General features: G+C 40.6%; 1 protein-coding gene across 1 annotated transcript; it reads left to right on the top strand.

Moving 5' to 3' along the window:
* Positions 209 to 13,694, top strand: TMCO5A (transmembrane and coiled-coil domains 5A). The gene is made up of 11 exons (XM_005685471.2): positions 209 to 243; positions 1,247 to 1,396; positions 1,815 to 1,938; positions 2,608 to 2,658; positions 3,380 to 3,451; positions 5,373 to 5,429; positions 5,866 to 5,925; positions 6,355 to 6,419; positions 7,807 to 7,868; positions 10,922 to 10,929; positions 13,467 to 13,694. The coding sequence occupies exons 1-11, from the start codon at positions 209 to 211 to the stop codon at positions 13,692 to 13,694; spliced, it is 912 nt and encodes a 303-aa protein (XP_005685528.2).

Here is a 14,935-nt window from a genome sequence, read left to right as displayed (position 1 = left end):
ACTGCATCCTTACTGAGGCATAATCAGATCATGAGCAGAAAACCAAAAGGCTGAACTTTGTCATGGCCAAAATGTGAAGTTGGTGGGGAGAAACCAGTTAATTTTGTTTCTGTACTTGGGGGCTCTAAGCTAGTTACTCTATTTCATAAATGGATCCATTTCCTCAGTTCATTAGATGCATCTCTGTGATATTTTAGGGAAATCAACAATGGAAGACCAAAAGGAAGATCAACTAGATTATGAGTAAGTAATCATAATTATGCAAAGCCATCCAAGGACCAAGGTATGAAGAAGGGCTGCTGTTGATGTATTCCTTCATGTCCTAGTCTTCCTCTCTCTCCATCTACTATCTATCCATCCCCCACTGCATTCCACCCCAAGCACTTGGCCCTCCTGAAGGGATAGCGTTTATAAACTTTCCCTTCTAGGTGATAGCTATTATTAAGTCTTTCCAAGGTAGGACTTCCTTTTCCAAAATCATCCCTCATTCTTACTCAAAAATCTCTCTGCCTCACTAACTTGTTTGTGGCTAATTATTTAAAAAGCAAACTACTTAACTGATATAAGAAAAAGAAAAGTTTACTGAGAGCTTCCCATGTGCCAGGTACCCTTTCTAGACCACTCTAGTGTGAACCTTTCATTTATTTAAATTTACTTCAAAGAGATGTTTGCATTCTTGAAAGCATATGCATGGATCACATCTGTTAACTTAATGGAGTGATTGTCATGGTACATTTTCAAGCTTGGTAGCAGGCACTGGAAGAGAAGTTTTGAGACAAGAAGGAAGGGAAAGACTAAAGCCCTCCCTGCCAGTGGAAATCACTTGTGCCTCTGCATGAAGCCGGGCCCAATCATTAGGAATGTGCCAGCTACCTGGATAAACGTACTCAATAAAAGTGGATGGCATGAGCAGATTCTGTGAACAATTTGTCTGAGAAACCAGTGCAGAGGGCTGTTTAAGGAAGTAAGACTTCTCCTGGAACCAAAGTAGAGATGCACTAGTATATCAAGCACTTTGGCTGAGAAAGCCGAGAAAAACCTCCCTTGCCAACCAAGTTGAGACTTACTGAAACAAACTGTAGAGCATGATTAAGAAATATAATTTCCTAAGAATGAAAATGGAAAACTATGTTCCCAGAAACAGCCACGTTAATGAATTTAATGCCTTTTAGATAGGCCCTTTAGTCCAAAGATTACTGACCTTAAAATAACTGGCCCTTGTTCATTTTGGGGACTGAGTCTATAGGTCAGAGAAAGTGGAAATCTTAAGGTTGGCCCAGTCAAAGAAGAACATTAACAGTTTGAATATGGACCTCGAAAGGGATATGCAGAGAATAGATGAAGCGAATCAGGACCTTCTCGTCAAAATCCACAAGAAAGAAGATGAGATTCAGAGGTGAGTGTTGGGGTTCCATGTGGAAAGTACTCAGTCCAGAGGATGGGATGGGAAAGAAGAGACAAAACTGAATTTTCCAGGTTGTTCTAGACATCTAAATCTTGTACAGCAAAGGTTCTCCTTCATTCTTTGGCATTTCTCCACAGCCCAAACCTGAACTACAGCAAGTTTCAAGGAGATTCCTAAAAAATTGGGTGATATTTACCTGAGTCGAAAGAACATTGAGGTATTTGACTTGGGAATTAGAGGAATCTTACTTTTCCTGCCGTGAAAGTGATTCTGAGTCAAAGAATCCAGGAAAGAAGGGTTTCCAACTTGAGATTCATATTTATGGTCACAGAGGTACCCTTGAAACTGATCTATGTGTTTTATCAGTTCTGAAACTGAGTTCCTCACAGTGCGTGCTTGTGTCGTCCAGGTTGGAAAATGAGATCACTCAGACCAGAGACCTGGCAGAGGATGAGGAGTGGGAGACGGAGAACAGCACCACGATGGAAAGGGAAAGAGCCTTGCAGGAGGTGGAAGAAGAAACTGCCAGACTGGTAAGCAAGAAGCTGGGAAGTGCTATTTGACCGGTTACATTCATCATCCTGTCTCTCATCAACCATCAGATAAGAGTTGCTCAGTCATGTCTGATTCTTTTTGACTCCATGAACTGCAGCACACCAGGCTTCCCTGTCCTTCACTATCTCCAGGAGTTTGCTCAAACTCATGTCCACTGAGTTGGTGATGCCACGCAACCATCACATCCTCTGTCGCCCCCTACTCCCCTTGCCCTTAATCTTTCCCAGCATCAGGGTCTTTTCCAATGAGTCAGTTCTTAACATCAGGTGGCCACAGTATTGGAGCTTCCGTTTCACCATCAGTCCTTCCAAAGAATGAAATAGTCTCTCCCTTTTACATACACTGTGTAGTCAACTCAAAAGTTGTGGCAGGATGTGACCATGTATGGAAAGGAATGTGGGGAGGTTAGGGTTTCTTTGGTAATATTTAGTACTGGAAAGCCCTGCGTGTGGGCATCTCTGTCCCCAGTAAGTTGGCATGTATGTATTGAGATCAAACCACAGATACCTAACCTGACATTATGCAGTAACACAGAGTTCCTGCAGAAAAAATCACTGGAGTGAAATGGAGAAAAATCAACTGAAAAAGAAGGAAAAAGATAATGATGTGCACATGGCCACTTACACTCTGCTTCTTTCTCTCAACAGGAAAGGAAGAATGAGACCCTGGTCCACAGCATAGCAGAACTTGAAAAAAAGGTGGGATAGGGCTCTTGTGTCCCCAGTGTTCCTGCTGCATGCGCAGTCATCAGAGAGGCAAGGGAGCAAAAGTGATCGCAGGGGGTTCCACATGTCAGGCCAGCCTGTGCTGGGGTGGTAACTGCTCTCCTGAGACTTAGCCCGATAATGTAAATAAATTCCACAGATCTTCCCTGCAAGTATCGATGAAAGAAATGGGTGGGGTATTCAGGATATTCAGTGATACAATGGGTTCTTCATTGTGTTATAAGGAAAAGGATTCCAACAGACATTTTGGAAGTGATTGGCTGGCAACTTTGTAGTGAGAATTAATTTTACTTTCAACAGAGACTTTTAAAAATACTTAATTCTTAAGGATTCCCTTTTCTTCATCTAGACATTCCCTTTATCTTAACTCCTGCTCAGAATACAGTGGGCTTCCTACGTTTATCATGCTTTCTGACCCAGGTCTGCAGCCCTGAGTAACCCAGCATGGATTAGGAGTTTGGAAAAGTACCCCTGTCTTGAGCAGATCTAGCTTTGATGACCAAGACTGGTGGGAAGAAATTGGAGGCAGAATAAAAATGTTTTCAGGGGTACCAAGTATCCAACAAAGGACCATCTCCTGACAGCTTTTATCAAGGCCAAATTACCAGCCCACACACACCAGAGAATATCTTTGTCTTTTTTTTTTTGGATGTATTTTTTACCAGTAATCAAATTTTTTTATTTGAAACTGTAGCTTACAAGGAAATCTCAAAAAGCAACAAAGTGTGAACAAGACAATCTAAAGGGAACCCCAGAAGAGTCAAAGGTAAATGGAAAAGCAATCTTGAGTGGGTTTGGACTACGTGAACAGGAAACAGGCCTTCAAGTTGAAACAACTGTCAAAGTTGAGATAAATTCTTTGTCGTTTTACCCATGTCAGGCATAAGCCTGGGCCACTGAGTGCTGAATTTTCCTCTGCTCTTAGTCAGCAATTTTGCTCTGAAACCATATATTTTGTTCTTTCCTCTATGAGGAAGAGCAGAAACACAAATACATATGTAACATTGGAGGCAGCTGAAGTCCCTAATTTAAATCCTGGCCCCAGTACTTAGTGTGGTATATGAAGGGCAATTTAATCAGTCCCTCCCAACCTCAGTTTGAAAATTGGCTAAGGTATGTGTATGAATTCATAGAGACAGAGCTGCTGCTGCTGCTAAGTCGCTTCAGTCATGTCTGACTCTATGCGACCCCATAGACGGCAGCCCACTAGGCTCCTCTGTCCCTGGGATTCTCCAGGCAAGAATACTAGAGTGGGTTGCCATTTCCTTCCTCGATGCATGAAAGTGAAAAGTGAAAGTGAAGTCACTCAGTTGTTTAGAGACCCCCTGGACTGCAGCCCACCAGGCTCCTCCGTCCATGGGATTTTCCAGGCAAGAGTACTGGAGTGGGTTGCCATTGCCTTCTCCGAGAGACAGAGCTAGGATCTGTAAATCTACCGTATGCTGGGAAATTTACATATCCTGTCATGGATCCAGTCTAGGAAAAGAAATCACTAAATTGGTCATACAAGTATCTAGTGAGTTTTACCTGCTAAGTAAGGTGATTTTTAACTGTGGTGTTGGAGAAGACTCTTGAGAGTCCCTTGGACTGCAAGGAGATCCAACCAGTCCATTCTAAGGGAGATCAGCCCTGGGTGTTCTTTGGAAGGAATGATGCTAAAGCTGAAACTCCAGTACTTTGGCTACCTCATGCGAAGAGTTGACTCATTGGAAAAGACTCTGATGCTGGGAGGGATTGGGGGCAGGAGGAGAAGGGGACAACAGAGGATGAGATGGCTGGATGGCATCACTGACTCGATGGACATGAGTTTGAGTGAACTCTGGGAGATGGTGATGGACAGGGAGGCCTGGCATGCTGCGATTCACAGGGTCACAAAGAGTCGGACACGACTGAGCAACTGAACTGAACTGAACTGAAGGTGATTATATTGTGTGCTAAGTCGCTTCAGTTGTGTCTGACTCTTTGCGACCCTATGGACAACCACGTAACTTCCTCATCCGCACCAAAGTTCACACTCTTGGCCCGTGTTGTAACCTCTGCATGGAACATATTTCCTCCAGATCTCCATTTGGCTAATATTTATCATTTAGAGTTCAAGTATCATCAGAGAGGCCTTCACAAACCACCTATAATAGCTCTTACTCCCTCACTCACTCTCAGCACACTTCTGTGATTTATTTCTTTCACAGCACTTATCAGTATCAGGCTGACTTATTTGTTATGTCCCCCACCTAGAATGCCAACTCTGTGAGGCAGACAGCCTGTCAATCCTGCTCATCACTGTATCCTCAGTCCTCCCTTTGCCCTTTCCCTGTCATTCCAGTAGAGTGGCCGATATAAAATGGCTTTCATCAAATATTCAAGGAAGGAAAAGAGGAATACAGGGAGGAAGAAAGCAGTGAGTAATGAATATATAAATGCAAAGGGGATAGTGACGGTTTCTAAGAAAAATAGCTAAGGAAGAAGGAAGCTAAGAATTGAAGTTTAAGGGCGAAGGGAGCACAGATGAATGCTCAGTGTATTCATCAGGCAGCTGCACAGGATGGTTTGACTGCTCTCCAACAAAGAGATATCTGAAATGTGCCTGACGCACTTCAACCACCTGTGAGATAAACTTTGTGATAGCATTTCAGAATGAAATTCTGGTTTTGCCTTGCTGAGTTACCAGCCTCCTTTCCTGTCTATAGGTTAAGTTACAACAACTGGAAGCCTCCTGTGCGGACCAAGAGAAGGAGCTGGCCAAGGTAACCACAAACTTCAACGTTACTTCTCCCAAAGGAAGGGAAATGTGATTCTTGGTCCAACAATCTAACACATTCTTCAAATGATTGAGTTATAATAACGTTCTTCTTCCAAAACTACATGGGATCAGGAGGATAAGAAGGAAAGGAAGATGAATACAGTATTCTAGGTTACCTACTATTTATCATTTCTACAGGATACATTCCATAATGTCTATTTTCCACAAATTAGTATCTATTCTTCTCCCAACTGTCCCCAAATAATCCCCATGGGACTATAAACTATATCCTCAGAAAATGAGTTTATATGTACAAAAGACATATTTAGAAAAAACAGAAGCCTACATTTAGGGTCTTGTACACAGGAGGAAACAAGTATACTATTGTTCTTATATAAATTCCCTGAGAAAATTTAAGACTAATAAATTTTGCTTCCCAGGTAATAGAAGACTATGCATTCGTGGCCCAGCTCTGTGAAGATCAAGCTCTCTGCATAAAGGTACAGCCTCTCAGTAAAGAGATAGCAAAGGGTTTGTTCAGGTACACAGTGAAATGGAAATAGGTTTTTCAGAGAAGACCATCTGGAATAATTTTAACTCTTCAAGGTGTCACTCCAAAGGGACTTTACAGTCTTTGACACTCTACCACCAATATCATTCTTTTACTTCCCTGGTCTCCCAGCCCCTAGTGCCTTTAACTTAATGGTGAGCACTTTTCCTATTTATGATCCCAATTATTCCCAGGGGCCTGTCCAATGGTGAAATGTAGTGAGAGATCAGTCATGGTGGAGTGAAGGCTAGGAAGGAGGAAAAGTGGCAGTGGGAATATCAAACATTTATGTTATAATGTAATAATGTGTGTTTATTATGATTAGGAAAAGCACAGGGCTTTAATTAGTAACTGTGCTTTCCTTTATTTCTCTTTGAAGAAGTACCAGGAAACTTTGAAGAAAATAGAAGAAGAACTAGAAACTCGGTTCCTTGAGAGAGAAGTGTGAGCTTTGGCAAACAAAGGAACATCCTGGTTTTAGTGGTAACTCCATCTCAGCCTGGGTCAGAGCAAACATCTCTCTGACTAATTCCAGTTTGGAATTTCAAGAGCCCTGACACCACATATCTTTCCCCTCCATAGTGATCAGGTCACCTCCACCTATACTACACCAACTGTATTTTTTTTTAAGGCAAGATAAATGAATTCATATACTGTTATTGTATAAATACACAACTCTTTTAAACAGCACCATTTTCAAGTGTATACACAATATAATAAACCAAATTTAAAATGCAGGTCCTTTTCCCAGCTTTCTTAAAAGACTCTAGAAATGCATTTCCCTTCCTAACTTTATCATATTACCAATTATTTGGGTTTATATTAAGGCCAGGAACATGTGCCTTAAGAAGGACTAGTGGTCACAAATATTTCACAGAAAAGGCCTTATAATAATACCATCCTCACTTATCCCAAATATACAGAAATTAAACCATATGGGATAGGCATGACACTAACCTTCAGACACCTGCTAAGGCTATCATATTATGAAACTCAAACTGTATACTATTATACTATATACTATATTAAATAAAAGAAAAGCTCCCCCCCCCCAAAAAAAAAAGACTCCTTAAGTTTGTCAGAAGAGTTCAACTCTCTTGTGTCCGATTCTTTTGAGATTCTATAGACTGTAGCCCTCCCAGTTCCTCTGTTCATGGGATTTCCCAGGCAGAAATACTGAAGTGGATTTCCATTTCCTCCTCCAGGAATCTTCCCAGCCCAGGGATTAAACCTATGTCTCCTGCATTGGCAGGCAGATTCTTAAGCACTGAGCTACCTGGGAGACACTCAAATTCTTTAATTTAAATCAAAAACTTCACTTCAATTTCTTGACCCTCTTTAGAAGTTAAATCTTAATTCAATCAAGAAGTATCTCTATTTATTAAATATTTTGGAATCTTAGGATGAAGAGAAAGAGACCCAAACTGCATAAAGCCTCTAACTAAGCAGGCACACACGGTGGCCTGGTGTCCAAGGCACCGGGACCTGGAGGCTCTCACCCTTACAGGACACCTTCAAGTCTCCCAAAATCCTTCCTGAGTACTAGGTATGGCTTGACTGCTAAGCTAAGTTTCTAAACCAAGACTATTCAACAAAAATTTATATGCTATCTATTAAGTATCCACTAAGCCATTTACTGAGTACTTGAAAAACAGGTAATATGACTGAGGAAATTATTTTTTAATGAATTTAAATAGCTGCATGTAGCAAATGGCTACAATAGTGGACAACATAGCGTTAGAATATAAAACTATTTTAAAATAACTACCATATAGTATGAATCTCCATGTGCACTTTATCCAATCTCTGTCTCGGTTCTTTTACCCGCTAGGTCAAAAGTTATGTGCATGAACTCCACAAGCAAAGAGTATAACAGCCAAAATAACAAGGTAAGTACCCACTCCATCTTCAGCTTCTTCAGCATCACTGCCTTTCAAAGGAGTTTCCAAAATTACTATAAGCCACCAAACATCTATCAATCTTCCCATATGCGTTTCCCAAGAACAGTACTAGATGTAATTTCAAAGCATTTCAACCTTAAACCAAGAGGACACTGGGAACAACTGTTTTCCCTCCTTGCTGCTGCTAAGTCGCTTCAGTCGTGTCTGACTCTGTGCGACCCCATAGACAGCAGCCCACCAGGCTCCCTCATCCCTGGAATTCTCCAGGCAAGAACACTAGAGTGGGTTGCCATTTCCTTCTCCAATGCATGAAAGTGAAAAGCGAAAGTGAAGTCGCTCAGTCGTATTCGACTCTTTGAGACCCCATGGACTGCAGCCCATCAGGCTCCCCCATCCACGGGATTTTCCAGGTTTTCCCTCCTACAGCCATGCAAATGATGTGTTCTCAAAGAAACCAGTCCAAGAGCAGAGAAAGCTTAGAGTGGAAGCAAGAAGGAACAGTAGCTGAAGGCGCACTCTATGGAGAAAAGGCCAATATATACACCACTGCTCTGCACCCATCACAGCACTCTTTCCTGATGATCCCAGCATGGTCCTGAAGCTTTCACTGCACAGAATGCCAAGGACATCTATCACCATCTAACCAGAGCTGGCCTCTGAGTTAAAGCATAGGAAGCAATTGTTTCTTTACGATACAGCTTCCATGTTTGCACGTCTTTAACATCATGATGTTAGAGCACATATGCAAAGGTCTGAAGGAAACCGATGTGGACATAGAGCACCAGACCTCTGGGCCTGCTTGGCGTCTTATGGCAGCAAGTACATAGATAACTCTTACTGGACTTGAGTTGTAATTTATATTTCCTTTAGAACCAAGGCTGACATTCATCAGGAATTTTATACTGTTGAGATATACAGTCTTCATAACCATAGAAAGGAGAAGTCATCTCTTCTTTAAAAGCACATATCAACAATTGACTATTATCCTTGAAGTCCTCCAGATGTTTGAAAATTTATGAGACTGTATGACTATAGTTCTCACTGTTCTGAACAGGTTATGCTGGTCTCAAGCTTATATATTCCATTCAGCAAGCGAAACTCCTGAAATAAATGAAGTCCACCTCTCTAGAACCGAGCTTGGCATGCTCCCCAGTGTGTCCCATCATCTAATCCCAGTGGCTCATTAATTATTCTTTGTGGCCACCTATCAGGGAAGCAACAGGGTGTATTCATCAAGATTATGAGAGTACCATGAGATGGTTCAATTACCTATGAGGTTTGAGCAATCCCTGTGGAGAGGCTACCTGAGCAGGTGACCAGCTAGCATGCCACTTCATCTCACTCAAGCTATAGAATCAAATTTATAACCCAGAAAGCTACTTTCTAATTCCAGTTCTGCAAGCCTCATTTCCACAGTTTTAAAATGTGATCATAATTTCTCTTCCTTTTTATCTCACAAGGAAGTTAGAAGGAAAATAACTGAGAAAACATTTGGAAGAGAAATGTCATAGAAATCCAGAGTATATCCTCATCTTTACATTTTTATAGCTTTCAAGTTTTATCTCTAGAATAAGTTTGTGTGGTTTGTATAGCCTACAAACTTCTCAAAGGGTCACTGGCTAATCCAAAGGTAAGGGTATAGTTGAGAGAGCCCAGGAAGTAGACTCAGAGGACCTGGGATCCAGGCCTGGTCCTGCCACTTACTAGCTGCATGACCTTCCCTTTCTGTCTTCTTTCTTTCCTATCAGAATATTAAAAGGTGATGCAGTTGCATATATATGCGTATGTGTATATATTTACATGGGTTTCCCAGGTGGCTCAGCGGTAAAGAATCTGCCTGCCAATGCAGGAGACACGAATTCAATCCCTGGGTCAGGAAGATCCCCTGGAGGAGGAAATGGCAACCCACTCCTGTATCCTTGCCTGAAAAATCCCATGGACAGAGAGACTGGCGGGGTGCAGTCCATGGGGTCGCAAAGAATCAGACATGACTGAAGGACTGAGCATACAGACATACGTCCATATATACACACATATATTTGGCTTTGAAAATTTCATCTCCTTATGTGTATGAAAAAAATCTGTAAAATTTTATCTAAAATAACATGTAATTAACAGCTCAGTGAATATTATTTGGCAGTGATAATAGCCTCCAGATATTGTTTATCACTGTCCTTTCTTCTCCTAGGATAATTCTCTCCAAAAGAAGAAAGCAGGGTTCTGTAAAAGGTAAGTAAATATCATTGAGTAAACTTCCCAGAAAACTAAGAGTTCTACTTGGCTACTCTGGCGGAGAACAAAGTCTAGCCACACAACCACACACACAGAGAGTCAAGTCAACAATGACTGCATTTCTCAGTCAGTGTTAGAACTTCCTTGTCTGAAGGTGATTACCAATTTCAACTTTCCAGTATTAGAAGCCAGTCGCCTAGCAGTAACTAGAAACAGGAATCTCATTACCTAGAAGAGATGTGGTAAGTCTCTTCTTACTCCTTTTTCCCTTTAACACTGTCAACTAGTTTGATGTGTCTGGTTTTCCAGTAACATCAGTAGATTAGAAATGGGGAGATCCTTCTGTGGTTCATAAGCATGATGGTTGGGTCTTTACACTATTGCATGAGATATGCCTCCCTCAAACTTTGCTACATCAGCATACTACCTCTTAATGTAAAAAACAAAAGTAGGGAGAGAATTTCTAAAGGCAAGGATACCACTGCCTAACGACAGATAAAAGGGAGATAAAATGATTATGAAAAAGAGATAGCAACTAACTGTATCCAGCACACAATAACTGTTCAAATATCTTGTTAATGCAAATAAGAACTCAAAATTCAAACAACTGAGTGGATATTAGCCCTTAGGGAATAACCATCATTGCAAAGTAAAATTAGTATTGAAGCCCCTTCATTTTTAAGAAAAGGTCAAATTATGTTCAATATGTTTAAGAAGGCATAGAGAAAGATAAATTTAAAGTGGTATGACATGTGATTTAGAAAAAGTCCCATCAAAATGGTTAACATAAAATTATTGGTGCTTAAAGTCCAGCTCCAATTGTCTGGAAAATTTGCTTAAGAGGGATACTCCTTCATACCAGATAAGTGAAGTATTACATATTTCAGTATCCCTAAATGCATGTTCCCAGAACAACCAGAAGAATCTTCCCTAGAACTCCTAGGCCACCTTCACCAATAATTCAGAAACCAGTGCCCAGCATGGAATTGCCCACATGAACTCCTAGGATAAAAATTGTCTGCCTTAAAGAGTTAGTAGCCTAAAGAAAAGTTAGTAGCCTAAAGTCCACCAAATCTACCTTATCACATCAAACTTTAAATGTCTTTCCTCTTGTCCTGATCCACATCCTTGGGACACTGGTATATGTGTGCTGATAAGAAAGCAAGGTGGTTCCTGAGATTGTCCCTAGGCATGTCCTTCCAGAGATGTCATCCCAGACCCTTCTCATGAACACGGTATCTAAGGAGAGTGGTGGGAAGAGGATTGTAAACAGCTTTTGATTCTCATTTTGACCAAGATCCTGTACTAGAATGGATCTTGTCACCAAGATTAACGCTACAGGAAAACTTCAGAAAACTGGAGGGGAAGGGCTGTTTTGACTGGTGAGTGGAGTTGAACAGTGAATTTGTCCTGGAGCAGAATGTAGCCTGCCACACCTTGATGAGAGTAATATAGCAAAGGAAACAGGGGAGGTTTGCTCATGTCAATCATATTAAAACCACAAATGCAAAACAATCAGTTAAAAGAGAAATCAAGACTACCATGAGGATATTTACAGCAATATATTAGGAAATATTAAAGGTAACATGAATGAAAGAAGAAAACACTAAGATCATGGATAGCAGGCCTTAATATCATAAATATATCAATGGTCTCCAACTAATGAATAAAATCAATTCAATTCCAATCAAACTCCCCCAAAGATTTTTCATGAAATTGAATAAAATGATAATAAAATATAGCATATATGGGAGAGTAAAGGGTCAAATAATGACCTGGGCAATTTTAAAGGAGAGTTAAGGAGTGAGAAACGTGTCCTTTGAGATGTCAAGACTTACTAGGAAGCTACAGTAATTATGATGGTGTGATGTTATCACAGGAATAGAAAAGTCAACCAATGGAATAGAACAAAGAGCTCAGAAACAGTGTACATACAGAAACTTGATATATGGCATTGATTATATGTCAGAGGGGAAAGAAAGGACTGATTGTTCAATAAATATGGCGGGGGAAGAAATGGTTATCTAAATGAGAAAAAATAAGATTGAATCACTACTATACAGCATAACAAAAATCAAGCCCAGATAATTAAAGATGTAAATATCAATTTTTAAAAGCTTATAAAACACAGTATTAGTCATCTATGGCTACATAACAAATTGCCCCCAAATTCAGTGACGGCAAACAGCAAACATTTTATCAACTCACATTTTCTGTGCGTCAGAAATCTGTGAGCTACTCAGCTGGGTGGTTCTAGTTCAGGATCTGTTATGAGGATGCAGTTAAGATGTTGGCTGAAACTACAGTCATTAGAAGGCTTGGCTGAGGCCAGAGGATCTATTTCCAAAGGAGCTTACTCACACAGCTGGTTGTTGGCAGGAGGTCTCAGTTCCTCATAACAAGGACCTCTCCAGCAGGCTGCCTGTGTGTCCTCACAAACGCACAGCTGGCTTCCTCCTGAAAGTAAGGAGGAAGCGTCAATGCTTTTAGTACATAGCCTAGGAAATCACACACTGTCACTTCCATGATATGCTGTTCTTTAGAAGCAAGTCATTCAAGTCTGTTCCATATTCCGATGGAAAGGAAGTTCTCAAAAGGAGGAGTAACAGAGAATTTGTGGATGTATTTTTAAACTGCTGTAAAGATTTAATAGAAAATAGTATCTTTTAGGCCAAGGGGTAGAGAACGACTTTTCAAACAATATACAAAAAGCATTCATCCTAATTAAAGGAAAGGTTGATAAATTAGACTTTATTAAAAATAAATTTTGAAAAAAACAACTTTTGTTCTTCAACACCTTAGAGTAGGTGAAAGTTATAAGCCAGAGGGAAAATATTCAAAATATACACAATGGCAAATGACTGATATCAAGAATATACAAAGTTTTCCTACAAATTAATAAGAAAGGCCCAAACAACATAATAGATAAATGGGCAAGAGGAATCACTTAAGACCATAAACACATGGACAAATGTCCAGCTCCATCGTTCATCATGGAAACGGAAGCTAAGACCATAGTGATATATTACTTTATACACATTTGACTGGCAAAAGCTTTAAAATCTGACAATACCAGATGTTGAAGAGGCTGTGGAGCTGCAGAAACACACCCTGCTAACAGAGCATAAATTGGAGCAAAAACAATTTTCCAAAATAAAAACAAACAAAACAAGATACCTTTAAATAGTGATAATGCTGAAAGATAATTAAACATGGTGATGGGAGAGTAGCTGGAAGACCAGCATATGGGAAGAGGTTGCCTTTAAAAGGGGTTGTTAGGAGTAGAGACATTTGAATATCAAAGAATCAGACATGCATTTAGGTATCACTGTTTTGTTCCAGGTTTTCTAACCTCTAGTTAACAGTTTCTCGGCTTTCTCCTTCCAGGATTTTTCAATATTTCTTTTTCACCACGCTGTTTTTCATCAGACTGCTGGGCTACTTGTTGTTCCATTTAAGTTTTATAAATCCAGATCTCTTTGTCAACATATTGCCCAAGATACTGAACAGGAACGTCTTGTGGAAGCTAAGATGTTTCCTCTTTCCATGTCTCACACTTGAGACAGAGGACATGTTACCCCACTGATCCCAAGAAATATCCTTGAGCAAAAGAAGACAAGTAGCATCTGAGCGAATGACTAGGAGACGCAGAACTTGTGGAGGGAAGAGGTTTTCTTAAGTTTTTCCCTTGAGGTTTGCCTACTTCGTTACCATTCCACCTTGCACTGTCTTTCCAAGATTAACCTTGTCCAGTAAAGAGCTCTGTCAATGGATTCCTGTGGCTATGTGGATAAGTGAAATAGAACCAGAGCGTAAAAAGAGTAGACAATTCTTAGAATAATATCAGAGATGCTGAACAAAATTAGAGTTGATCACTTCTTCTGGTGAATCTTAAAAATTTAAGACACTGGATCCCTGCAAAGCAGAAGATTGTTCATTACTTATATTAGAACTCTTTGGTTAAAAATTGCCTTAGTTTAGGTCAATGTATAAATCAATAGCACACAAAAAAGTATTGCCTCATGGAACTAAAAATCTGGGACTCCAGGCATGGCTGGATCCAGAAGTCTGAAAGCAATGTCAGTGGAGCTTCACCTCTCTCTCTTCTCATTGAATGCGCATTTTCTATTTAGCAAGAAAGTGAAAGTGAACTCACTCAGTCGTGTCCGACTCTTTGTGACCCTGTGGACTGCAGACCACCAGGCTCCTCTGTCCATGGGATTCTCCAGGCAAGAATACTGGAGTGGGTTGCCATTTCCTTTTCCAGGGGATCTTCCCAACCCAGAGATCGAACCCAGGTCTCCTGCATTGCAGGCAGATGCTTTAACCTCTGAGCCACCAGGGAAGCAAGAAGCCACCATCTTAGCAAGAAGATGGTACCAACAGCCTAAGCCTCATATTACGAGAGTTGCATCCTTAGCAGAATGAAACCATCTTTTCTAATAGCTCCAGCAGAAAAGTCCAGATAAACTAACTTAGTTGGGATCAATTGTCTACCCCTGTCACACAATCAGTATAGCCAAATTGATGGGAATACTCTGATTAGTCAAGCACGAATCCATGAACCATGTGTCTAGCCTCTTGAAAGAAACAAGGTAGGCAAGGGGACAAGAAAGAGATAAGGAATCAGCCCCATGTAAGCTATATGGAATGTGTTTCCCAAAGGAAAAGGGGCACTGAATTTCAGAGAAGGGGAAAAGGATACTGGAGGCATACTGGAGGCCAAAGCAGACATTGACGTAATCACTAGTTTTAGCCTTACACATAAACATACAATTTTGGCAATTAAACTCAAAGCTGTAGCTCACTTCATGTGTCTTCCTAACA

Source organism: Capra hircus, chromosome 10, assembly GCF_001704415.2.
Source record: "Capra hircus breed San Clemente chromosome 10, ASM170441v1, whole genome shotgun sequence".
NCBI lineage: Eukaryota > Metazoa > Chordata > Mammalia > Artiodactyla > Bovidae > Capra > Capra hircus.
Note: the sequence above shows the minus strand (reverse complement) of the source record. Positions and strands in the feature narration are given on the sequence as shown.